Below are 24,388 nucleotides of genomic sequence, written 5' to 3'. Positions count from 1 at the left end.
AGGTTTTTTTTAATAGCGTTGATATGAGGATCAAATGTGATAAAGCATTTGGCACATAGTGAATGCTCATAAATGGTAGTTATTATTAGTTTTCAATATGCTTCATGTCTCCGTGTCTCAGGTCTATTGCCATGAAAGAGGTATAACCATATTGCTGAATGGTGGCTAAAGTTTGAGATGCTCTCTCCATCTCCCTCTACATGAGGCCTCAGGAATCTCCCCAGTGGCTATAAAAAATGCCCTTGGAAGAGGGACAAAGGGTATGCATGGTTTAGTGTGTGTGGTTTCTCATTGGGCTACTAGAGACGCTTGCCTTTAGATGATACCCTAAGTTAACATAGGACCCCAAATCTACTTATTCCTGCTCTTAAAACTATACTCAAAGCTTCCATCCAAATGTTGAACCTAGGGCACAAAATTCTGAAAACACTCTGCAGTCAACCTCGTGTTTTTTCCATTCCCCAACCCCTCCAAAAGATGGTAACACTTCAAATCAGCTTTATTATGGGGTGACAGACTTGGGGTTCTTAGATATAGTGGTGGCTAGAAGAGTGGCACTTCATCCCTGCAGTGGTTTGTTTGGGGGTGGGGTGAGGTGGGGAGAATGCAAGGAGTCATCAGCTGGAGTGACCCTTGGCCCTGCCTTCTGTGCCTACACAGTGCCTGGCGCACAGCAGGTGCTCAATAAATATCTGTCAGCCGTTTGTGGGTAGTGGGGGTTACAGGCGATAGAGGCTCCCTTTGGGAACAATGTACAGGAAAGAACATCTTACATTCTATCTGTCTGCAGTTCTTGGTTCAGGGGTACTTCTCCCATTCCACTCCATCCTCCTGTAACACCTCATCCTTATTTTCTGTGAGAGAGGCTGGGCCTGCTTCATCCCAGCACCCCGAACTCTCTTTCCAGGGCTGCAGTTTCTCCACGTGGAAGACGATGTGGCATACACCATTTTGGGAGAGACACTACACTCATGACCCCTCACTTTTGAGGCTCAAGGATTTTAAAATCTGGAGGCCTTCCATACTGCTTGTCATTTAATGAGTACTCACTTTTAGAATTCCTCCCTGACATGCAGCCTTTTATTTCTGACCCTCGCCTCCCGCATTTAAGGGTATTACTTGGTGGGCTGGGGGACCCCATGCAACTTGAGGGGATCCCCGCTCAGGGGACGGAGTAAGGCAAGGAGGCGGGATTGGAGTGTTGGAGGCGGGACCGCAGGCTCCTAGAGCCACCCAATCGCAGGGCCAGTCAACAGCTGAGGCCACACCCCCGCTCCCGGCCGCGACCCCGGATCTTCCTCGCACTATTGCAGGGTTGGACGGAGGCCCGCGCATGCCTGCAGAAAACCTACGGCCGCGGAGGGGCGGGCCTTCTCCTGCTCCTTTCGATAGGCTTCGGCAGTGCGAATAGGCCCCGCCCCCATGGGCGGCCAAGTCTACGGACAAAGTCCGGGCTTGAGGATAGGCTCCGGCTGACAGCGTCCGGCAGCGCGGCTGAGCCCCGCCCCCACGCGGGGGCACGCTTCCTGATGCGGTCCGCGCGCGCTGCAAGGCGCCGGCGCCGCGGCCCGGCGTGGCTTTGTGACGAGCCTCCGGTGGTCCCGCCCCTTCCAGCAGCGTCAGCAGATCCCAGTGGTTGCGTTGGCGGGCGATGTCCCCGGGCGCTAGCCCGGCTTGGTCCCGCAGCCCTCGGGCGGCTCCCAGCCCCAGCAGCAGCTGGGCTACCTCCATGGCTCCTTCTCGGGCCGCCAGGAACAGCGGCGTCTGCTCCTGCCCGGGAGGAAACAGCCAGGGGGGGCGGTCAGGGAAGGCCACGCCCACAGGACTGGCCCTCCTACTTGACCGGTGGTCCCTCCCCCTTCAGGTTTTTCGGAGTTCCGGCGCTTTGCACCTCTCCCGCGTCAGCTTAATTGTGGGGGACGCCCGCTACCCGGTCTAACCCTGCCGTCCAGTGCGTCTTTATCGGCTCCGGCCTGGAGAAGGGAGCGGGCGGCCCGGGCGTTGTTCACGGCGGCGGCCCAGTGCAGCGCGGTTTTTCCTAGGGCACCACGTGAGAGGTTGTTACCCCGAGGCTGGGGGCCCGACGCCTGGGTTCCTGTTTCCCACGGATTCTGGACTTGGGGGAAGGGCTGTTCAGCCCGCCGGGTCCCTCCAAGGCGGAAGCGTTGCCCGGGTGACCGCCGGCTTGCAGGAAGCGTTGCTCCAGTGACGTCACCGGCGCGCGGGAGGGACAATGGGGCATTGTTCTGGGGTCGATGGGACCGGCAGATCACGTACCTCCCACGAGACCCCCTTCCTTCTCACACTCTTCCCCCATCCTAGTTCCCAGCGGACTAGGGTAGTGTGTGTGTGTGTGTGTGTGTGTTTGAGGATGATGAGGGAAGACTCACGTGCTGCCTACTGCCACCACACTGCAGATTTACCACCTTGACAGCAGGGTGGGAGGGAATGACCCAGCTTCCAGTTGGTCCCTCTGCTGACCCCTCTTTTTTGCATCTTATCTCACACCCCATTTGCTCAACTTCTTGATAACACAACATCAACTTCCCCAGATCCATACCCCATTTGTCTCTGGCCCCCACATCTGCTTGGGCTGCAATCAGTTCTTCAACCAGGTCCTCAACAGCTAGCCTGGCGGCCAGCATCAGGGCTGTGGTCCCATCCTCTGTCCGCGCATCTACTGCAGTCTGTCTGCTGCGGAGTAAGAGCTGGGGCGGGGTGGGGGGCGGCAGAGAGGGCCAGTGACCCCTGGTATATCTAGACTGCTAGCTAAGGTCCCTCACACTGTTAACCACCTCCCAATCCACATTCATCCATCTGTTCTTGTTTCTCTTTTCAGTCCCCAGTCTCACATCACCTTCCTCTCTGCCAAACCCAGAGGATGCTATTGCCCAGCCTTACTTGCAAGTTTGCCCCGTTTCCTTTAGCAACCCCAGTGGGCACTGACCTGGCAAACCTCCCGAGCATCAGCAGCCACAGCGGTGTGAAGGGGGGTGCGCCCTGCCCGGTCTGGCTGGTTGGGGTCGGCTCCTGCCTCAAGGAGGCGGCGGGCAGCGGTTGGCCGGGAGAATCGAGCAGCCAGGTGCAGGGGGGTCTCTCCAGTGCCCACGGTGTGAACCTGGGGACAGGCCCCTCCACCCAGCAGAGGTTCCCAGGGCTCAGGGCTTCCCAACCATGTCTCCTGATAGGTCCTGGACTCCACTCCCCCACAGCAGACTGCTGACATCAGGGGTGTCACCCCATCTGTGGGTGAGAGACATGAAGAATGGGAGACAACTGGGGAAGGGGGAGAACATGGAGGCTCAGGGAGAATCACAGCTTGAGGTGTCAGGAAGCCCAGCTTGGGTTCTTGATTTTCTGTGGCTTTAGTCAAGTGACTTTCTACTTTATTTTTCTCTGGGCTTTGGTTTCTTCATCTGTAAAAGGAAGCATCAGGCCTTAATACTCTAACATTCTAGGGCAGTGATTCTCAAACTTGAGTCCTGGATCAGACTCACCTGCGGAGCTTGTTAAAACACAGATTCCCCAATATTTTGAATTTCTGTATCAGTAGCTCTGGAGTGGAACCTGAGAATTTATATTTCTAACAATTTCCCTGGTGATGCTGATTTTTCTGTCCTGGGACCACTCTTTGAGAATGGCTGTTTGAAGCACTCACTCTAGTATTACTTTCTCCAGTTCTGATATCAAAGGACTTTCTGATTCTAAAAGGGTCAAAGGGAGTTTTCATTTTCTTAGTCTGGGTTGGCTCACATACCAGGCCCACGGGTGTCCACATCAGGGACATCCATCTCAGAGTCCTGGGGAGGAGTCAGCATGGCTGCCTGGGGGAGCTCCTGACAGTCACTACTCAGAGGCCAGAGCTGGCACTTGGAGGGTGAGGCCATTTCTTCAACCTTGAGGATCAGAACAAGGATCAGTGAAGGAAGGTTGACTTGTCCCTTCAAGCCCTCCATCACTTTAGGACCATTCCTGCCCCAGTGCTTTCACCTGGTCCGCCTCTTCTCCTTCCTTGGGGCCTGCGCACATCACAACTCCATCCTCATCAACTTCTGCCTCTGGTTTCAGTGCCCTGGAAGGGGGTGGGTGGGTAGAGGACCTTCAGGGTCCCTAAGATTTCCAGCAGGCTTCCCACCCCTCTCCCCTTCCCGTGTCTTCAACTTCTGCATAGCATCTCTTATTGCTTCTGATCATAAATATACCTCCACAGGAACGAGTCCCCTCCCTGAGCCCCAGTTCTTTCTCACTCTCACTTGAGGCCGATGCTGTCCTCGCCCAGGGGGGGCCGGCGTCGGCGGGGAACTGGCTGAGTCTGAGACCTTCGAGTGAACCCAGGGGGCAGCCAGAGGGCCCCATGCTCTCGGCGCTTCCGGCGGATGAGCTGGAGGACGAGAAGAGCCCCGAGGGCCAGGAGAAGCACCCCGGCCACCGGCGAGCACAGTACAGGCCACGGAAGCTGGTTGGCGGGGGGCTCTGGTGGAAGAGACACAGTCAGAAGAAGAGGCCATTCGTGGTGAGGCTGGGTACTCTGGTGGGACCTTTGGGTAAGTGCAGTAACCTCTTTTTGCCTCAGTTTCCTCAACTGTAAAATGGGAATAATAATAGTACTTGCCTCATAGGGGTCATTGGGAGGATTAAATAAGTTAATACTGTAAAATGCTTAGAGCGAGGCCTGGCACATAGTAAGTGGTATATAAGAGCTATTATTCTTTCATGTGCTGTGAATTGTTTGATACGGGGATGGTTGGATACTCTCGGCTTAGTAGAATAGACCAGAACCCAAGGTTTGTGGGCGGTCTGTGATAGAGGTTAGAATAAAGTACTGAGGGAAGTAAAGGAGATTACAGAGCAAATGGGCCATGAGGAGATCTAGCTGGAGAAGAAGGTTAACAAAGGTAAGTCTCCACAAAGAACATTTGGGGTTCCAGTGCTTCTGTTTCATTTGACTTCATTGCTGGTTGCTGGCCTGAAAGCTGGCCTGGGAGCAAACTCAGGGGAAGTGATGGGGCCACCTACCGGTGCCTGCACGAGGGTGGGCAGCCAGCAGGGGTCCTGGCAGTAGGGGCTCCAGGGCCCCCACTGCGGCCATCGCAGCAAGGAAGCGGAGCAGGAGCCCAGGGTCCCAGGGACAGCGGGATGCAGGATGGTCGGGGCCACAGCGGGACAAGTCCACATCCATCACCACCACAAACCTGCGGGGAAGGCACCTCAGAGACCTTTCGGTTGGTCCCTGGTTCCCTTCTCTCTGCTGGTTAAAAAACTAATGTCTGCCCCCTCTCCCCCGCCTCCCAGCCTTCTTACCCAGTGCTGAGGGAGTCCGTCTCCTTGCCTGTAGGCTGTGTTTGAGGGGCTGCTCTCTCATGGTGAGAGGGGTCTGGGGTTCCTCCTAGCTCCTCTTCGGCCTGGGCTCCAGGATAGGGGTACACCATGTTCCTGCCATCACTATCCTTCCTTACCCAAAGCCCTACCCTCAGAGTCAGGGACAGCACCCGGGCCAGGGCAAGCAGCTGCTGGTCCAGGGTTGAGGGGCTCAGCACCACCAGCAGGGCCAGGGAGGGCCCCCACTCCGAATCCCCATCTTCGGGCCTGCAGTCGCCCCCATCCCAGCCACATTCTGCAGTGTTGCAGCCCTTCTCACAGTGTCCATTGTGGAAGTGATCACGGCAGTACTGGTCATAGGCTGGACTGTGGGTTGAGGAGACGGGGACTCAGGACCCCAAAAGAAACCTGACTTCCTCATCCCAGAGAGGATCCCTGATATTCCACAGCCTCTAGGGCTCTGGTTGCTAAGTGGGGGCAGCTCTGGAGTAATGGGCTTAGACCCTGGGTGGTAGGTAGTCCAGACACCCTAATGTCTACTGACACCTTTGTTTCCTAACACTGTCCCCACTCTCTACCCTCCCAAACTCCTGTCTCCCTGAAGGGAAGCCCTTTTCCCTCAGGGATGCTGGTTGCTAGGGGAGATACTCCATGGCAACAGGGCTTAGAGAGAGAAGCTTGAGGCCAGAGATCCCACAGCTCTCAGAGGGTAGCTCTGAAAGAGGCAGTGCCCTCTTTCTTGGTCCCCACATTAAATATTCATGCTGCCCCATTCCTCTGGGTTGGAGTCTAGCATCTTATACCCCTAATTAGCAATGGTTATTAGGGTGGAAATTCCCTGAAGCTCGAGGCTGTGGTCATGCTGTAACTCGAGAGACATCTATGTCCTTCCTTCTGCCCTCACCCTGCCCCCGCCCAGCCCATCAGGGTTTCAGACTCACGTGCAGGCTGGAGGAGTCTCACAGTCATAGCCATCAAACAAACACTCTTCAGAGTCACATTGCGGATGGCACTGCCCATCCCGGAAGAGAAGCCAGCACCGAGAATGGGAGGGGCAGCCCTTCCAGGGGTCTGGGACCCCCAAGGAGCAGTCCCCACCATCCCAATTTCCTCCTGGGCCGCTGCAGCCAGCGTCGCAGGCCCCATCTCCACTTCTGCCCTCACATCCCTTTGCTCCAGGCCTCTGACACCGGGGCCCTGGAGAGCTGGGAGGGCAGGAGCATCGAAAGCCTGGGCCCCCCAGCCCAGGGGTCTCTGAGCAGCTGCCATTGTGTAGGCATGGAGAAGGAGGGCCACAGCCTGGAGGAGCGGGTGGGGTTAGGCAGTCAGGGCCCCCATAGCCATTGAGGCAGGCACAGTGGGGTGGGAATCCAGGCTTGGGGGAGGGCAGACACAGGCCACCGTGGTGGCAGTGATGGAGACCGCAGGAGGGGGCTCTGTGGCTGCAGGTGGGGCCTTCAAAACCCTGCGGAGAGGAGGAGAGAGATTGGGGGAAGGACCTTGTATTATTCTCCCTGCCTCCCCTTAAGCTAACCCCTGCATTAAGATAACTCAGAGGGTCCTAGATTCTCATATCTGGAAGGGGCCTCAGAGAACATCAAATTCATCATTTTACAGTAGTTGAAACCATGTCTCCCTTTTTTTTTTTTCACACAATGACATATTGCATAGTGGGGAGAATGGATGAACCACAGCTGTTCGCAAGAATGTGGGTGAAAGAATGAATATATGTACATGTATAACTGAATCACTTTGCTGTACACCTGAAGCTAACACAACGTTGTAAATCAGCTATACGCCAATTTAAAAAAAAACCCAAAAAAACATGGGTGAACTGTCATCATGATGTGAGTCCTGGAAGACGAAACTGTTAATAGAGTAATAGTAATTGAACTAATACTATATTATCTTGATCCTTGGAGATAGGATTATGTACTTCACTTCCTCTGGGAAGGGAACAGCATACAGGAGGACATAAGTACATGAAAGTTATTATTAATATTGTAATTATTGTTTTAGGTTCATGGGTGTTATCTTGTAAGGATAATTAAAAGAAGGCAGTACATAAACTAATGTTAGTTTGTATGTTCGTGTATCATGAACCAAGGCTTAAGATTAACCCACTTTCATGCATCTGAGGCCTATAAACAAATACACACATGGAGTTAAAAGAACTTATCCAAGCTCACCCAGCTGGCCTTGGGGGACCTTCCCAAATCCCATGATTTGGGGATCTTCCCAAATCCCATGATTTCTGAAAGTTCCATTCATGCTACCACCTGATCCTGCCTTTCCCCACGACTGCTGCTGAGAACCACGTACCACTGTGGACATGAGATGGCTTTCTCCAGTAATTCCCACTCCAGTGCTCCCCCAGGTTCCTGGCTCAGGCATTCTCACCTTGCGTCAGCGTTGGGGGCAACAGAGAAAGCAGCTTTGTGGTCACTCACCTGGGGGCAGTGGCAGGTGAATCCTGGGGGTGGTCCTGCTGTGGCCTCACAAGACCCTCCATGGGAGCAGGGCTGGCTCTGGCAGGGGTCTAGCTCCACTTCACACCGCTGGCCTGTGGCAGGGGTGGGGTTAAACATAACACTCTGTTTCAGTCGCTGCCTCCTTCCGAGCTCATTCCCGGGAGACGGCCCAGCACTAGCTGCACAGGCAAAGGGGTGGTGGGCATGTTCTCTGGTGTGGGGCGCAGAGGCAGGGGGATGGACCAGATGACTAGGCTGCCCCACGGGCGGGGATTGTCTGGGTTTCCATGGTCAATTCAGCTGTGCCCAGAAATGCCCATACCCCCTCTCTCAGACCTTACCTGTGTGTCCAGGCAGACACTGGCAGTAGAAGGCATTGGCCAGAGAGTGGCAGGCTGCAGTGCCTGTGGGGTGACAGGGCTGGTCCAGACACTCATCCACGTCCCCCTCACAGCGCAGCCCCACAAAGCCTGGAGGGCAGGCACAGTGGAAGCCTCCAGGTTTGGGGGTGCACGTTCCATGGTTGTGACAGGGCTGGGATTGACAAGCGTCAGGTTCCTTTGAGCAGTTCTGTCCACTGTAGCCTGGTGTACACTTGTAGGCAAAGAGGGTCAGACAGGGAACCAGTAAATGAGCCCATCCTGGCACTCTAGGGGACCCAGCTCCAGATAGTCTGCAAGCACCCCACCTTCCAACTCAAAGCATCACTCAACTCACCATCCATCACAGCCGCGTGTAGCTTAACCCTTTTATCTCAACTCCACATGATACACAATTATTTGATAATACACAACTCAACCACTTCCCAGTCCCAAACAATCTCTTTGATTCATTGCCACTAGATATAGCTCCGTTTTTGAGAAAACCTTCTTCCCCCAACCACACATCCACTGGGTTCTGTCACGCTTAATTAATTTATAAGCATTTATTGAATGCCTGCTTTGTGCCAGGCACTTTTTCAGGCTCTAGGAATACAGAGAAAATTAAAACTCATCCCTGCTTCCATGAAATTCTCAGTCAACCGGAGGAGAGACAGCTGGCATTGATTGCATGATTATATACATAACCTCATAAAACCCTCCTAACAACCCTCTATGTGGATCATCTCATTTGAGTCTCACTTTGCAGAAAAGGAAACTGATTCCTTGAAAGATGAGTGACTTGCACAAGCCACACAGCTGGTAGGTGGCAGAGCTGGGATTCGATGCAAGTCTATGACTCCATAACTGATGACCTTAACCATTTTCTGATTATTTCATATCATTTTGCTAGTGAGAGAAGAGTCATTGATGAGGTCTGTATCATGTGCCAAGTTCTTGCATGAGGAAGGAGAGTATGCAAGAATGGAGTACTAGGAAGGCTTCAGAAAAATGGAGGAGAAGGGATTCACAAAGCATCCGAGGAATGGCCAGAGGGCTGGAAGAAGCAGACGAGGGGTGTGTTTGGAAACTTCTGGAGGAAGGAGTTTCACGAAAGAGGAAATAGAGCTGAGTAATGGGTACACGGGGGTTCACTACTAATCAGTATGCTGCTTTTGTGTATGTTTGAAAACGCTCGTGATAAAAAGTTAAAAAATAAAATTTAAGAGTTAAAGAAAGAGGGTGGTTAAAGGATCATGCCTTCTATCCAAACGCGTGGTTGTGAGCACAGGCATCAGGCTGCTTGGACTTGAATCCCAGCTTTGCCTTCCTGGCCTGCTCAGTGACCTGAGCCACCAAGGTAAGGCCCCGACCCAGTCTGGAGAGAAGTTAGGGACATTCCCCTGAGGCAGACGCCTCCTGGGCACCATCCAGTGGAAGAGGGGTGAGGAAAGCCCCCAGAGAGCTAGTCTGGGGTGCAGGGAAGTCAGCTGCAGTTTTGTGTTGCTGGAGCAGGGTTAGGGGTTGGCGGGGAGAGGTGAGGCCTGAGAGGCAGGCAGGGCTGGGTCGCGCCGGGCTTGGGACTTCATTGTGAAAGAGGTGGGCAGCCACTGAAGGGTTTTAAGCAGGAGAGTGACAGGCCAGCTTAATATTTCCAGCAGAGCACCCTAGTGGTGGAGTAGAGGCTGAACCTTTAGGAGGACAAGTGTGGAGGCAGGGATGATGGTTAGGAGGCGGATGCAGGTGTCCGGGTGGAATGCAGCGAAGCCCTGGACTAAGGCAGTGGGATGAGGGTGAAGGGGCAAGGACAGAGTTGAGAAATATTGAGGAGGTAAAATGACTTGGTGGTTGGTTGGATGTGTTGGGTAAATGAAAAGAAAATGCCCTCTCCCCCTCCCCTTTCTGCCCCATGACTGCTGTTTCCCACATCCAGCCCAACTTTGTCTTCCCCCACCTCCTCTAGACGCTCTCACCTGGCAGAGATAACCATTAGGTTGGGCTACGCAGGTGGCCCCGTGCTGGCAGGGCCTGGACTCACAGGGGTTCACCCTCTCCTGGCATGTACTGCCTTGGAATCGAGGGGGACAGTGGCAGAAATGGGAGGGGCCGCTGTCGATGCAGATGCCTCCATTCTGGCACAGGGAAGAGACTTCTGTGCCTGGGAAGAGAGACACACAGGGATTGATAAAGCTAAGTGGGGTGGAAGGATGCTCAGGGGCTCCAGACCGTGAGCAGAGAGGTCCATGGAGGGGCCACTGACATTCCTAGGGTGGGTGGAGGGCACTCAGAGCCTGAGGAGTCAGTAACTCTTGACCCCGAAGAGATTAAAACATCAAGTTCCCAACATGGATGGACCTAGAGATTGTCATACTGAGTGAAGTAATTCAGACAGAGAAAGACAAATATTGTATGATATTGCTTATATGTGGAATGTAAAAAAAAGGGTACAAATGAACTTATCTACAAAACGGAAATAGATTTACAGATGTAGAAAACAAACTTATGGTTACGAGGGGGTAAGTGGGGGAGCGATAAACTGGGAGACTGGGACCGACATATACACACTGCTCTATATAAAGTAGATAACTAGGGCTTCCCTGGTGGCACAGTGGTTAAGAATCCGCCTGCCAGTGCAGGGGACACGGGTTCGAGCCCTGGGCCGGGAAGATCCCACATGCCGTGGAGCAACTAAGCCTGTGGGCCGCAATTGCGGAGCCTGCGCTCTAGAGCCCACGAGCCACAACTACTGAGCCCGTGTGCCACAACTACTGAAGCCCGCGCGACTAAAGCCCGTGCTCCACAACAAGAGAAGCCACCGCAATGAGAAGCCCGCGCACCACAACAAAAAGCAGCCCACGCTCGCCGCAACTAGAGAAAGCCCGCGTGCAGCAACAAAGACCCAATGCAGCCAAAAATAATTAATTAATTAATTAATTAATTTTAAAAAATCGATAACTAATAAGGACCTACTGTATAGCACAGGGAGTTCTACTCAATATAGTAATGGCCTATATGGGAAAAGAATCTAAAAAAGAGTGGATATATGTATATGTGTAACTGATTCACTTTGCTGTACACCTGAAACTAACACAACATTGTAAATCAACTATACCCCAACTAAAAAAAAAAAAAAAAAAAAATTAAGTTCCTCCTCCTGCCTGTTTTGTCAGAATGGAGAGAAATACCTCTTCTTTGGCTTATCAGGGCATTATAAGCAACTATATTCTTGGCTTTAAATGTCTCAAGCAAGAAAGAAGTCAAGAGAAACTTCAGGTGGGGACACCTGAAGTGGCTTAACTAATGGTCTAAGTCCATCCCCTGGGTTTTGCATCCTCTGATGTTCTGTCACAGTGATTCCCATCAGCCATCCCCTAACTTCACAATGGTCTCTTTCCTAAGTTTGTCTCATAACAAAACTTATTTGAACAAGGAGGGTATTCTTTCACCCGGGGGTTGGCATAACATCCGAGTCAGTGGGGCATGGCGAAGTGTGTTGAGTGTAGTTGGTTTAGCGTGGTTCACTCTAGTTGAGTTATGATGGTAAAGACAGTGCTGAGTTGTTCCACACTGGATCACTGGGTTATGTCCCTGGTGGTTGTGTTCAACGGGAGTCTGGTTGACTGGGCTGGGTGGTGTTGCTTGTGTTGTGTTGAACGTGGTGCTAGGAGTTGAGTTGTGTTAGGCTGTCCTGGGTGTTGAGCTGCAGCATCAGTAACTGGTTGTCTGTGTTGCTTTGACTCTTGGTCCACTGTTTGCCCAGATGTTGTGTGTGGATGTCCTTAGGGGTGGGGTAGGGGAGGACACTCTTTTGCTCTTCATCTGCTCCATAGTCGGTCCTTGGGTCAGTACCTTGGCTCAGAGCAGCCTTCTGGCAGGAGGACAGCGGCAGGTTGCAGAGAGGTCCGGTCCATCCCTGGAGGCACAGGCACTGGAAGGAGGGCCCAGTCTGGAGGCAGTGGGAATTGTGTGGACAGGGCTTCTGAGCGCATGAGTCCATCAGCGTCTGAGGGTTAGGAGGGAGTGTGAGGCAGGAAAGAGCATCAGCTTCCCAGGCCTAGAGATGGTCCTCTGCCAGTGTCTCAAAATCCCTTACCTTGAAAACTCTCTCCTGAATGGTCTGGGACTAGGTCACCCTCCCTGGTTTCCTTGGATACCCACATCCCAGAACAGTCGCTGGGATCAGAAATCCTTTCAGTGAACCATACAAATCTCAAGCTAGACCTCAACTCCTAGACTTCCAAACCTCCTTTCACGTGGATACCTCTCCTAAGCTTCCCTGCTGCCACCTTTTAATACCCGAGGCCCTCTCACTGGAGCTCTCCTGCCCCTCCCTCCTCAGCACACCTGGCTCAGTGCCCCTCACCTGGCAGCTGCCTCCTGTGTAGCCAGGGGGACAGAGGCAGCGGGGACCCTGAGGGCCGTCTTGGCAGGTTGCCCTGTTCCTACAGGGACTGGATAAGAAAGAGAGAGGGCACAGTAGGAGGAAGGCCAGGGCAACAAGGGGAGGGAGTGTGTGATGTGGTGGCAGGCAACCACTGGGGAGACGGGGAAGCAGGAGGGAAGGCAGAGTGAAAGGATGTGGGATGTGGGATGAGAGGCAGCATGGCGCCCCAGAGGAGATGGAGAGGAAGGGTGGGGAGGGCTCCCTCCGGGCTCCCTCCCTCCCTCCAGGGGTCTTTGTGCCCTGCTCACCTGTCCGCACAGCTGGGACGGATCCTTCCCTCGCAGCGTGGGCCCTGGAAGCCCGTGGTGCAGAGGCAGGAGGAGGCGCTGGGCCTGTTCACACAGGTGCCCCCATGGAGGCACGGTGCTGGAGAGAGGAGGCTGTGAGGGGTTGGGTTCCTCGCCTGTAACCTGGCCTGCGGCCTCAGTCACACCCCACACGGGGCACCCCCCGCCCCCCACAACTTCCCCACCCAAACAACAGCTCACTGTGTCCAGTTAATTTTTTTTTAAATGTGGTACAAACATACCCTGACCAGTTTCTCCATCCTCCTGTGGCCCAGCCCCAGGACATGGTGGGCACTCACCAGAGGCACAGTGGTCAATGCTGGTCTGGCAGCGGAGCCCGGTGTGGCTCGGAGGGCAGGTGCAGGAGTAGCCCTCAGGGCTGGGGCTACAGGAACCACCGTTGAGACAGGGCCCTGAGTGACAAGCTGTCAGCTCCTCGCTGCAAGTGGGCCCTGAGGGAAGCGGGTGGGGTCTGAGAAAAGGAAACCTCCTTTTCCTTCTTTTCCTCCTCTTCCCTTTCCTTCCCTTCCTCATCCCCGTCCCCCAAACTCTTTTCTTTTCTCACCACCTCCTGCACGTCACCCGTGCCCTCTGTAGCCCGTGCCCAGTTTTTTTTTTTTTTTTTTTTGCCGCACCGTGGGGCATGTGGGATCTTAGTTCCCTGACCAGGGATGGAACCTGCACCCCCTGCAGTGGAAGTGTGGAGTCTTAACCACTGGGCCACCAGGGAAGTCCCAGCCCGTGCCCAGTTCTTCTTGGTGGTGACTGAGACCCAGAGCCCTTTGGACACATGTCTCCACTGGCCTTGCCCTTGATTTAAATGGTGGTCAGCCCAGGGTATATATGGTTTAGGGAGCGCCTCACCTGTGTAACCTGTGGCGCAGGTGCAGTTGTAGCCAAAGGGCTGGGGGTGGCAGGTCCCTCCGTGGGCACAGGGTGTGGAGATGCAACCCCCCAGCTCTGTGTCACACTCTGGTCCTGTCCAACCCACATCACACACACACGAGGATCTGGTCATAAAAGGAAAGGGGGGTTTTCTCTTCTCCCCTCCCCATTGGTCAGACCCCTATGACTTCTTTTTTGGCCCTGAGACTCTGGCCCCTTTCTCAGCGTCTTTGCTCTCAGCATTGTCCCCCTTCTGCCCTACCTGCCCCACTCGTTTTCTCCAACTAGATCTGTCTGTCTATCTATCTATTCATCCATCCCTTCTATAACTTGTTTATTGTCTGTCTTTCCTCATTAGAACCAAAGCTCCATGAGAGTAGATACTTTGTCTCTTTTGTTCTGTGTTGCTCCCCCAATGCCTGGAAATGTATCCACACATAGTAGATGCTCAATAAATATTTGTCTAATGAATGATGAGATGAATTGGTCCTGGGATTTAATACTCTTCTTTCTGCTTTGACCTCCCTAGTCCTCTGTTTCCCTCTTTATTTATGAACTCTCCCCTCATTGGATAACACTCACCAGTCAAACCCTCCCATTGGTTGTGATCTCAGAACTTTGCCATCTTCTTCCTATTCCCCATTGGTCATTTCCTACAGACTCACCCCTCACTGGCTCTTTTCTCCTGCCCTAGCTGAGGAGGACCCAGAGGAGACTATAAATGGGGAGGGCCTGGAAGATGTTACCTCTGGCAGTGCCCATGGTGGCAGGTGCAGTTGTCTTCAGCTGGGGCACAGCCAGGGCTTCCACTGGGGCAGAGGCAGTGGGCCTCTTCCTCCGGATCCTGGCATCTTTGCTTGGGCTGGCACAGGTTGGGGGCACACAGGGGAATTTCACAGAGATGACCTGGAGTGGGGAGATGGGTCAGAGAGAAAACAGAGTCCCTCCCTGTCCTTGACGGGACCAAAGGCCGCTTCTTATGCATGACTTGCTCACTCCCCATGAACCTGTCCTTCAGTGGCTCCCTAATGCCTCAGGATACCAACTTCTTCAGAATGACACATGGGGTCCTGCCTGTCATGGCCTTCCTACAATTGCTATGTTTCTGACCTTTGCCCCATTGTAGCCTAAGCTCTGGATGTCCTACACTCCCTTTAGCGGGGTGTGTTTTCTTCCCTCCGTGCCTTTGCACATGCTGTTATCTGCAGTTAAAACACGCTGCCTAGCATTCTGTCTTGACAAACTCCTACTCAGTCTTTAAGACTCTGTTCAGCCAGCCTTTCTCATCTCTAGTCTGGGTTGGCCAGTCCTTTGTGTTCCTATAGGATCCTGTGCATTCCCCTCTCAGAGCACGTCCCTGGGCCATAATCAACTTGTTGGTCTCTCTACAGTAGATTTAAATCCACTTGAGGATAGCAACTCTTACTCAACTTTGTGTCTGTGTCTGGCATAGTAGACACTTAATAAATGTTTGCTAAATAAGCAAATGAATGGCTTGCCTTTGAACCTCATCCTCTGGTCCTGATCCCCAGTCATACCACTCATGTTGGGCCTGATGTGGGTCCTACAGTAACACTCACCCTCAGCTCCTGTACGTTTGTGCAGGTTTTGCACTGCATAAATTTAAGGGATTCCATTCTCATTCTGTTCTCACATCCCAATCCTCAAATGCCCATCAGTGACCTCTACTGTACCCCAAATGGACTCAAATACCCCTCCAGTTCTTTCCAATGCCTCCCCTGCTGACCTGTGAAGCCAGATGGGCAGAGGCAAAGGAAAGCTCCTGGGAGGTCAAGGCAGCTGGCTCCAGTGGGGCATGGGCCACTCAGACACTCGTCCACCTCCGCCTGACAGCGTGGGCCTTCAAAACCTATGGCACAGCAGGAGGGTCAGGGACCTGCATGGAAGTCTGCCCCTGCCCTCACTCTCGCCTCCAGTGTTTGAGCCCCAGTTTACCTGGGAGACACTTGCAATGGAAGGATCCAGGCTGGTCCTGGCACTGCCCACCGTTGGCACAGGGAGAGCTTCTGCACTCGTTGATGTCCTCCTCACACTGGGAGCCGGTGAATCCTGGTGGGGTTGGGAGTGAGAGGGGAGAGATGACCAAGGTCTTTTTTTTTTTTTTTTTCTTTTCTTGACTTTCTCTAGATTTATGAGGGAGTTTGTTACAAATGTTTGAGCTTTACAGGCATGATTTCATGGATTCAAACAAGAAATTAAGAGTTAACACTGGTATTTAGCCTTCTCTTTACAAATACAGAAATAACATTGCTACAAATTGCAAGGGAGAGAATCTTGTTTCAGATGGTTTGGTTTGGGGTTTTGTCTAAACGTGTCGTTATATAATGAAGGCCCCAATATGGGGGCTTCTCAAATAGTGATTTGGATTTCAGGACAAAATAGAGCATAACTTGGTAACTTTAGCCTTTATATAAATAAGGCATAACTGGATATGTGTACTAATGCTGAAAATACATTTTATCAAAAGAATAGATACAAGTCCTGGCCCTTTCCCTTGCTAGGAAAGGTGAACCTGGAGGACTTCCAGAGGAGACACCTGGGGCAGGTGGAGATGACAGGAGGGTGATGCAGAAAGGTGAAACAGCCACCTGCTAGCCGTGTGACTTTGGGCAAGCTACCCAACCTCTCTAGGCTACACTTTATTCCCCTGTAAAAGGGAAATGATAATATAAACTACTCATGGTACCACTGAGAGGATTAAATGAGATAATGCCTGAAAAGTACATAGCCAAGTGCCTGGCTTAGAGTAAATATTCAATAAACATCGGTTATTATCATAACAGGGAACAGAGGGATGTCCCGTGAAGCTGGAGAAGGAAGGCCTGGGGCGACTTTCCCTGCCTCCATGCCGAACAGTGCCAAGACCAGCCAGGGACCCCCGGCACGCAGGGGGAGAGTACAGAGGACTCTGCAGGAGGGCTGGAGAGGAGGGACATTTGGGTGACTTAGCAGGACTCAGATGAGGGTGGGCGAGTAAGCAGGGGAAGATTTGGAGGACGTAACAGAAGAGAGTTTGGAGAACAGAGAAGGAGTTGGAGAAACGGGGCGCTCCTCGGTCTGGCCCGAGAGAGCTTCAAGAGGCCACGGGAGATTGCCAGGCTGGAACCGTGGAGTGGAATCTGCACTCACCGGGCCGGCAGACGCACCGGAAGCCATTGAGCAGGTCGTGGCAGTCAGCCTCGTTCAGGCAAGGGGCAGAGGCGCACTCGTCTGTCTCTACCTCACAGAGCTGCCCTTCTAAGCCTGAGGAGGGGTCAAGGGCGAGGCTCAGCCAGGCCAGCCTTGCCTTAGCTGCTCACCACTTCTGCCCAGGAGGCCCGGGTTCTAGAACCAGCCCTGTCCCTGACCTGACCTGTGCCCCAACAGGCAGCCCCTCCCAGGGGGCCGTCTGCGTGTGGGTTGGAGAGACGAACCCGAGGCCCTGCTGCTCTGCTGTGTTTGGCTCTGCCCCCCTCAGGTGTGAAAGCTCAGGGAGCAGGGCACCTGCCGGGACATGTGGGAGGGCTCTGGGGAAGTGCCTTTTGGGGCCATTCCTCTGTGCACAGAAGGCAGGGCTCACCCGGGAGGGCTGATCAGCCTGGAGGTCCTCGAGGTACCAATGTGACAAATGGGCATCTGCTTGGAGGTGATTCACTCCTCTTGTTCTACCTGGGCAGACCTCTGTGCCAGGGAGACCAGGGATCCCCAAGGTGGGGATTTGAAGGGCGTTTGGGGACCTGTGTCACTCCCATACTTGTCCTGCTTCTTCGGCCTCCTCCTGGTCTCCACTGTCTCACCCTGAACTGAAGCTGGATCAGACTCTGGACCTCGACTGCCTCCCTCTTCTTGCCTGGGGAACCTGCCTCTGAAGCTCCTTGAGTTCTACAACCTTGTCCCTTGGATTACTGGATAGTTTTCTCAGCATTTTTCTTTGGATACTTCTCAGCTTAGGAAGGCTGTGTAGTATAGTGGGTAAAACTATCAAAGCTTTGGGGTTGAATCCTGGCTCTGCCACTTACAAGCTGGGCAATCTTCAACAAGTCACTTAACCTCTCTGTGCCTCAGTTTCTTCATTTATAAAATGGGCATAGTGACAATGCTGACTTCATAGGGTTATTGTAAAGATTAGATAATGCATGTAAGATGCTCAGGCACAAAGTAAGCTGTTATTTTTCTGGTTTTATTCAGTTCCCTGATATTGGCTCTATCACTGTCTCCCTGGGGAGAGGTTTACCCCTCTTAACACTAACTTGTAGGTAGGTGCAGCCTTGCAGCATTCCTTTCCCCTTGTACCAAATTCAAGCACACAGACCCTTTGGGATTTTAAAGGTTTACTCTCAATCTCTACAGGGGAGAGTTTCTGTGATTAGGAGGAGCATTCTGGGTTGGCATAAGCAGAGGCTGCAGCATGAAAAGTTTATTAACTGCTGCTCTGCTCTCCCTTGATGGGCCTCTGTGTACAGTGGACCAGTTTGTGTACCCTGCGGTGTCTATGAAATGAATGCAGAGTTGAGCAGTGCACAGCCTCACTACCATCTGTGGCAGCCCTTCTCTCAGGGGCCGTCGGTTTCCCAGAGTTTTCATCTGGGGGGTGAGGGGAGGAGGAGAAGCATTCTTTGCTGTCTGACCCCAACCGGCCTGAGGCTATCTGTGCTCTGGAGGGGTCACGTCCAGTGGGTTCGGGATTAGTCTCCCGTCTCCTCTACCCGAGGGCCCATTCAGCTGGTACCTGGTGGGCAGAGGCACTGGAAGGTGGCGAGCAAGTCCAGGCAGGTGCTGCCAGGGTGGCAGGGCTGCGACAGGCACTCATTGTGATCGGCCTCGCAGCGGGATCCCGTGTAGCCAGGGGGACAGAGGCACTCAAAGGAGCCGGGCGTGTTGAGGCAGGAGCCGCCATGTTCACAGGGACTGGGGCCTTGCTGGGCTAGGAGGAGAGAAGATCCGGGAGTCCGCAGGGGTCAGTGGTGGAAGGGCGAGGAGGCCAGAGTGGCAGGGCAGGTGTGGGGACCCTGTTTGTGGCTGATGAGATCAAAGTGGGGAAAGGGATTGTGGCTTTAAAATGGAGGAGGACTAAATGGGGCCCCGAGGGCTGAGGATTGGTGAGAAGACCGTGTGAGGCAGAGATGCCAAAAATGGACAAATTCAGGAAAAAGAGATGTTTGTTTATTTACGTGGCCACCGTGCGGCTTGCGGGATCTTAGTTTCCCAACCAGGGATCGAACCCAGGCCCTTGGCAGTGGAAGTGCGGAGTCCTAACCACTGGACCGCCAGGGAATCCCCGAGATGTTTATATTTTTAATTTGGAAAACAATTTGCCTGCTTCCCTCTTCAGTGCAGAGGCTGTCTGGGGGCTCAGAGAGGGTCTCATGCGGAGGTGCCTCACCCATCTGACACTCGTCCAGGTCCTGGTGGCAAGTGGGCCCCGTGTAGCCAGGCTGACACACGCAGAATGTGGAGCCCCTCAGGGGGTTGGTGTTGCACTGGGCTTCCTGGTGGCACGGCTGGCTCAGACACATGTCCTCCATGTGGCACAGGAGGCCTGGAGGGCAGGGTGGAGGCGAGGCTCTCAGAGGCCACTTGAAGCTCCCAGCTGCCCTCCTGGTGCTTCTGTCACGTACCATCTCCACCTCCCACCTCCCGCCTCCCTGTACCCCGTGTCACACCTGTGCGGCCAGGTGGGCAGAGGCAGGAGAAGGCGCCCACACGGTCGATGCAGGTGGATCCTGGGGCACAGGTGGCGGCAACACAGTCGTCCAGGTTCTCCTCGCAGCCCGTGCCTCCCCAGCCGCTCACACACACACAATGGAAGCCGCCAGCTGAGTTCTGGCAGGTACCCCCGTTTCTGCAGCGAGGGAGACCTTGAACCTCACATTCGTCCACATCTTCAGAGCAATCCCAGCCTGCCAAGGGGAAGGGGACAGGTGCTGGAGCTGGGGGCCCTGTGAGGAGTGGAGAACAGGGGCTGACCATCTGGGCCACTGATGCCATCAACTTGGCTGAAACGACTCACCTGTCCAGGCCTCTGGGCAGAGGCAGGTGTAGGTGCCCAGCCCATCCTGACAGGTGCCTCCGTTCTGACACTGGTGCCCGACACAGTCATCTGGATTCACCTCACAGCTTGGGCCTGTGAAACCTGACAGGGTCATGCGATCAGCTGAGGAAAGGGGACCCATGGGAGGCAACCTCCGTGCCCAGAGAGAGGGGCTGCAGGAGGACCCCTGCGAGGACACACCTGCGGGACACAGGCAGAGGTGGAAGGTGGAGTCTCTCCCTGGAACCACTTGACAGGTGCCCCCACTGGGACAGCCCCTGGGGGGGCAGGGTCCTGGCCGGAGCTCACAGCGTGGACCCCCCCACCCAGCGGGGCAGAGGCACTGGAAGGACCCCAGGGTGTTATGGCAGGAGGTGCCCTTGGGGCAGGGTCCTGGGTCCAGGAAACACTCGTTGACGTCGCGTTCGCAGGCGTGGCCCTCGAAGCCAGGTGGGCAGCGGCACTGGATCTGGGGGTATGTGGCCAGACACAGCCCTCCGTTGACGCAGGGGTTGGCTGAGCAGAAGTCCCGGAGCTGGCAGTGCTCACCTGAGGCAGAGGACGGGGGGGCGTTTTCCTAGCACTGCACAAATTCCAGCTCCTCTGAGATGACCCAGCTCTCACTCTGGATTATCTCTGTGTCTAATTTCCATGTTTTCTTCCCTTCCCTCCCATACCCTCTCTGCCCTATTCCAACACCCTCACTTTTATCATTCTTTGGGAGAGTTATATCTGGAGTGACCACATTTTTCAAGCTGAAAACTGAACATGTAGCTGTTGGTGGGAGTATTGTGAATCAGCCCTGCTTGGGAAAATCTGGGACGTAGGGTTCCTTTAGTGGTGACCTTGGTGGCGAATTAGAAAGCACGCAGCCTCTGCAAGCAGGAGACTTAGCCCCTTGCCTTGGCCCGGCCAGTTGGGTGCCCTCGGGCAGTCGTCTTGCCTCTCTTATCCTGATTTCCTGAACTTCAGGTGGGTGTAATGGTCCGGATAACGGTAGAGAGACTCACTTCACAGCCGTGTGCACCAGTGGGAATGGCGGCGGTGGCGGCGGTGGCGCTGGTACTGAGCTAAGTAAGCACTTCCTGAACATCGCCCCCTTTCTTCCCCACACCAGCCTTATGAAGTGTGGACATCGGCTGACAACCGAGGACCCAGACAGCTTAAATATCTTACGCAAGGTCACATGTCTAATCAGTGGCAGAGCTGGCAATGGACCCGAGGAGGGGGCCGCCCAGAGCCCCTACTCTGAAGCACAAGGCCTGGCTAGTTGCCACTGGCCATCCTTCTTGTTGTCACGTACGCTGGTCTCTCACACCCAGTCTCAGGCCCAGTTTCCTCAGAATTTCCTCGTCAGTTAAAAAATCTCCATGTCCTGGGCCCACCCCAGATGCACTAGGGCAGGCTCTCTGGGACAGGGCACCGGTATGTTTAAGGCTTTCCAGGTGACTGCTATGCCTACCCAAGTTTGAGAAACTTTGTCTCTAGTCCACCGCCTCCTGGATGCACCCACATCCCAAGCACTCTCTGGCCGCGTGACCCTTGCTGCCCGGTCCAGCCCTCCCCATCCTGGTGAGGCGCTATGGATCCTTTCTCTCCAGGGCCTCGCAGCTCTGTCCAGGCACCCCTGACCACTTCCTCATGGTAGCACACCCTGCCCGTCATGTGTCCTGCTCTCTCGCTCCAGGGCTGCACCCCCTCCCCATCACACCGCCCACCACTGCAGTCTTCCCAGGTGACAGTATGGGCTCCCACCACTCAGAATAGAAGCCATTCAGGTGCTCAGAATGCAGAGTCCTGGAAGTCCCCTGCTGTGCTAGGCATTAACCCTCTAGCTAGTGGACCGAGGGGAGGTTGAGGGGCTGGGAAAGGGGTCAGGGTGTTGTGCGAAGGGGGCTGCGGCAGTAGCTATTTACCAGCTGGCTTGGAAATACCTCAACATCTTAGCAATCAGTACTATCCTGTCGGTGAATGTCAATCTTGGGTAAATGGTTCACCAAGAATTGGCTTGTTGATTCTCTTGGCCTCCTCAAAGGGCTCGCAGTCTCTCAGGCTCTAGTTCCACCTTTCCTACCCCACCGCCCAGCCCGTGGCCCCTGCCTGTCCCCCTTCCTCGCCGCTCCCATCAATGCTCACCTGTCCATCCCGGCATGCAGGAGCACTGTGGGCGGCCCGAGGCCTGGATGTGGCAGCGGCCCATTTTGGAACAGAAGGAAGCACAGGGGTCCTTGAGCTGGGCCTGGCACCTGTCACCAGTGAAGCCAAAGGGGCAGGTGCAGAAGAAGCTGGGGGCCAAGGGAGAGGGAGGGCTGGGGGAGCTGGGAAGGGTGGGAAGCAGGGCTTGACAGCTGCCTCCATTCTGGCAGAGATGGGCATCCTGGCAGGGGTCCGGAAACTGGCATGTCTCACCCAGGAAGCCAGGGGCACACCTGGGCAGGGGAGGAGACAGGAGAGCTTACTTCCTGGCCCTCTGCTTTCTCTCCTCCCTCCCTCCCTTGCCTTCATTTGTTTCCCTTCATCTGCTTCACCTCCTCCCTTTCTCCTTTCTTTCCATTTCTCCCCGTCCCCTCCCCTACTCCCCTTCCCAGTCTCCCACTCCCACAAGGTAGACTCACTGGCAGGTCCCTTGCCCCTGAGATAGGCTCAGGCAGGTGCCTCCGTTGGCACAGGGTTCTGGGAAACTCCCGCACGGCAGCCCTAGAGATGGAGATGAGGATGAGACGGGAGCAGGGAGCATTACGCTCCACTTTTCCTCCCCTGGACGCTCCGGAGGGACCTGCCTGCAGCAGCCCCGCACAGGTGCTCTAAACCACCATCGCCTTGATACTCCCGTCCCTAGTCCCCACGTGGTGCTCACTCCCCAGCCCCCTAGATCCCAGGCCTCTCAGTTACTAATCCCCACCCCTCCTTTCCTGTTTATTCTCTGGCCTCCCAAGTCCAGCTTCAGGCTCCATCCCTCGGAAGCAAGACAACAGGGATCAGGAGGGGGGCTGAGGGGACTCCTGGGAGGTGAATGGCTGAAACATTGAAGGGATTTCCTCCCGGAAGGGCCCAGCATTGAGCCATCGGGGGATGGGGACAGCTGGACTGGGAAAGGGACTTGGTGGGCCCTTGACCTTCCCGTGTCTCCATCTCCTGTTCCCTCTCATCTCTTCCCCTAGCAGGTGGTCCCTCTTTTCCCGCTCTTCCTCCTAAACGTGACTGTAAGAGCACGCTGTCCCCCAGTTCCAGGGCCAACTTGGTTCTCCCTGGGGGTGGGCACCTTCTCACCCATCCCCCCTATGGTCACCACCCCTGGCACGGGGCCCATAGCCTGGGTCTGTGTAGCTGCAAGGGCAGAGTTGTCTCTCCCTGCCGGCAGTCCCATTTGGGGGGGTGAGAATCTTCTCCATCCGGTGTCGCCTCAAAGCATGGGGCTTGACCCTCTGTCCCCAACCCACTGGACATCCTCCTAAGGAATGTGGGTCCCCTCACTTCTCCCACCCCACGCCTCACCTCTGGTCTGGACGACTGACCGACACAGCAGCAGCAGCAGCGGCAGCAGCAGTGAAGGGGGCTGCATTCCAGAGCCCCTGCCCAAGCCCAGATCCCCCCCTGCCTCTTCCAGTGGGACCCTCAGAGCCCTCACTGAGGCAATAACCACCTCCTCTGCTCCCACGGCCCCTTCTTCCTCCTCTTCGGCCTGCTGCGAACCTCACGTCTGAGCTGTTTCCTGAGTCACACAATGTCCTGGACACCCTAGTGATGGGGGGGGGGCGGAGTGGAGGAACATTGAGGGGGATGAGGGAGGGGCCTTCTGTCCCTGACAACCCCTGGGGAGGTGGCGAGGAAGAAGGGCAGTGTGGCTGGAGTGCAAGTGATAGACGGGGGAACGGGGCCCCTGGAGCAGTCCCAGTCCTTCTGTTGTGGTCTCCCCTTTCTAGAGACGGGAACTGCAATGCGGCTGCCCTATGCCCTGGGGGCGGGGTCGGATCAGGACCTGGAAACAGAGGTGTGGGGTGATGAGACATCTCCTATTCCTCTTGCATGGAGAGGATGCTTGTTTTGCGAGGTCAGTACAGATGCTTCTCAGAGAATCCGCACGCTTCCACCCACTCATCTTGGCAAAAGGAACACAGGGGACTTCTGGGTCTACCCTTGGCCCTTGCTGGGCTGTTAGTTTTCCCCTTCTGGGAAATGGGGAAGATGCTGGGCTGGTTTGGGGGGAAATCTCGGCCTTCTTTTGGAGGGGAACGTGTAAGATCGTCATCGATGATAAATGAACATTGTCTCCACTAAATTTTGCAGTCTGGATTATCCATAGCAAATGCTGCGTTTGTGTGGGTTCCCCTCCTCCCATGTCTCCTTCCCTCCACCGCAGAGGTCCCTGGGATGCAAGGAATGGCAGTCACTGAATTAAAAATTGGAGTAAATAAAATCACAAAAGCGAGAATGCAGGGCCCTGACTCATTCAACCTTCTTGAGTCAACCCAGGACGGCTTTGGGGTCAGCCACACACCCAGTTCCTCAAGTAGCTCAGAGAACTGAGAGTCCAGGGTGGTTCGAGGTGTCGTCAGCAGCTGTGCACAGCCCCAGCACTGAGGCGCTCACGG

The 24,388-nt window shown here is 54.6% G+C and overlaps 1 protein-coding gene and 1 long non-coding RNA gene across 2 annotated transcripts; one reads left to right on the top strand and one right to left on the bottom strand.

Moving 5' to 3' along the window:
- Nucleotides 1-476: 476 nt before the first annotated feature.
- On the bottom strand, nt 477-23,517 carry NOTCH4 (notch receptor 4). The gene is made up of 30 exons (XM_082346061.1): nt 23,292-23,517; nt 22,412-22,493; nt 21,933-22,225; nt 19,998-20,345; nt 19,776-19,898; nt 19,429-19,665; nt 19,149-19,304; nt 18,495-18,689; nt 16,916-17,029; nt 15,722-15,835; nt 15,513-15,635; nt 14,512-14,671; nt 13,745-13,890; nt 13,180-13,332; nt 12,842-12,959; nt 12,513-12,600; nt 11,999-12,152; nt 10,123-10,307; nt 8,132-8,384; nt 7,770-7,882; nt 6,261-6,784; nt 5,302-5,685; nt 5,017-5,192; nt 4,254-4,473; nt 3,991-4,072; nt 3,758-3,896; nt 2,948-3,243; nt 2,561-2,708; nt 1,941-2,038; nt 477-1,770 (listed from the first exon to the last, which is right to left on the bottom strand). The coding sequence occupies exons 1-30, from the start codon at nt 23,356-23,358 to the stop codon at nt 1,081-1,083; spliced, it is 5,979 nt and encodes a 1,992-aa protein (XP_082202187.1). The 5' UTR covers nt 23,359-23,517; the 3' UTR covers nt 477-1,080.
- Nucleotides 4,455-9,387, top strand: LOC309607498. Its single transcript, XR_014232419.1, has 2 exons — nt 4,455-4,544; nt 9,063-9,387. It is a non-coding gene; the product is annotated as an uncharacterized lncRNA (long non-coding RNA).
- Nucleotides 23,518-24,388: the final 871 nt, after the last annotated feature.

The sequence above is a fragment of the Balaenoptera borealis genome (assembly GCF_965194805.1).
Source record: "Balaenoptera borealis genome assembly, chromosome: 12".
Lineage (NCBI taxonomy): Eukaryota > Metazoa > Chordata > Mammalia > Artiodactyla > Balaenopteridae > Balaenoptera > Balaenoptera borealis.
This window is presented reverse-complemented; position numbering and strand designations above follow the sequence as displayed.

What these genes read in the sequence shown, in the direction of transcription:
- NOTCH4 (XM_082346061.1), bottom strand. Translation starts at nt 23,358, where the DNA reads ATGCAGCCCCCTTCACTGCTGCTGCCGCTGCTGCTGCTGCTGTGTCGG. An exon ending in CTGCCCACCTGGCCGCACAG is followed by an intron (nt 19,305 to 19,428) that starts GTGTGACACGGG and finishes CCTGCCCTCCAG; the next exon opens with GCCTCCTGTGCCACATGGAG. An exon ending in CCTGGACGAGTGTCAGATGG is followed by an intron (nt 18,690 to 19,148) that starts GTGAGGCACCTC and finishes CTCTCCTCCTAG; the next exon opens with CCCAGCAAGGCCCCAGTCCC.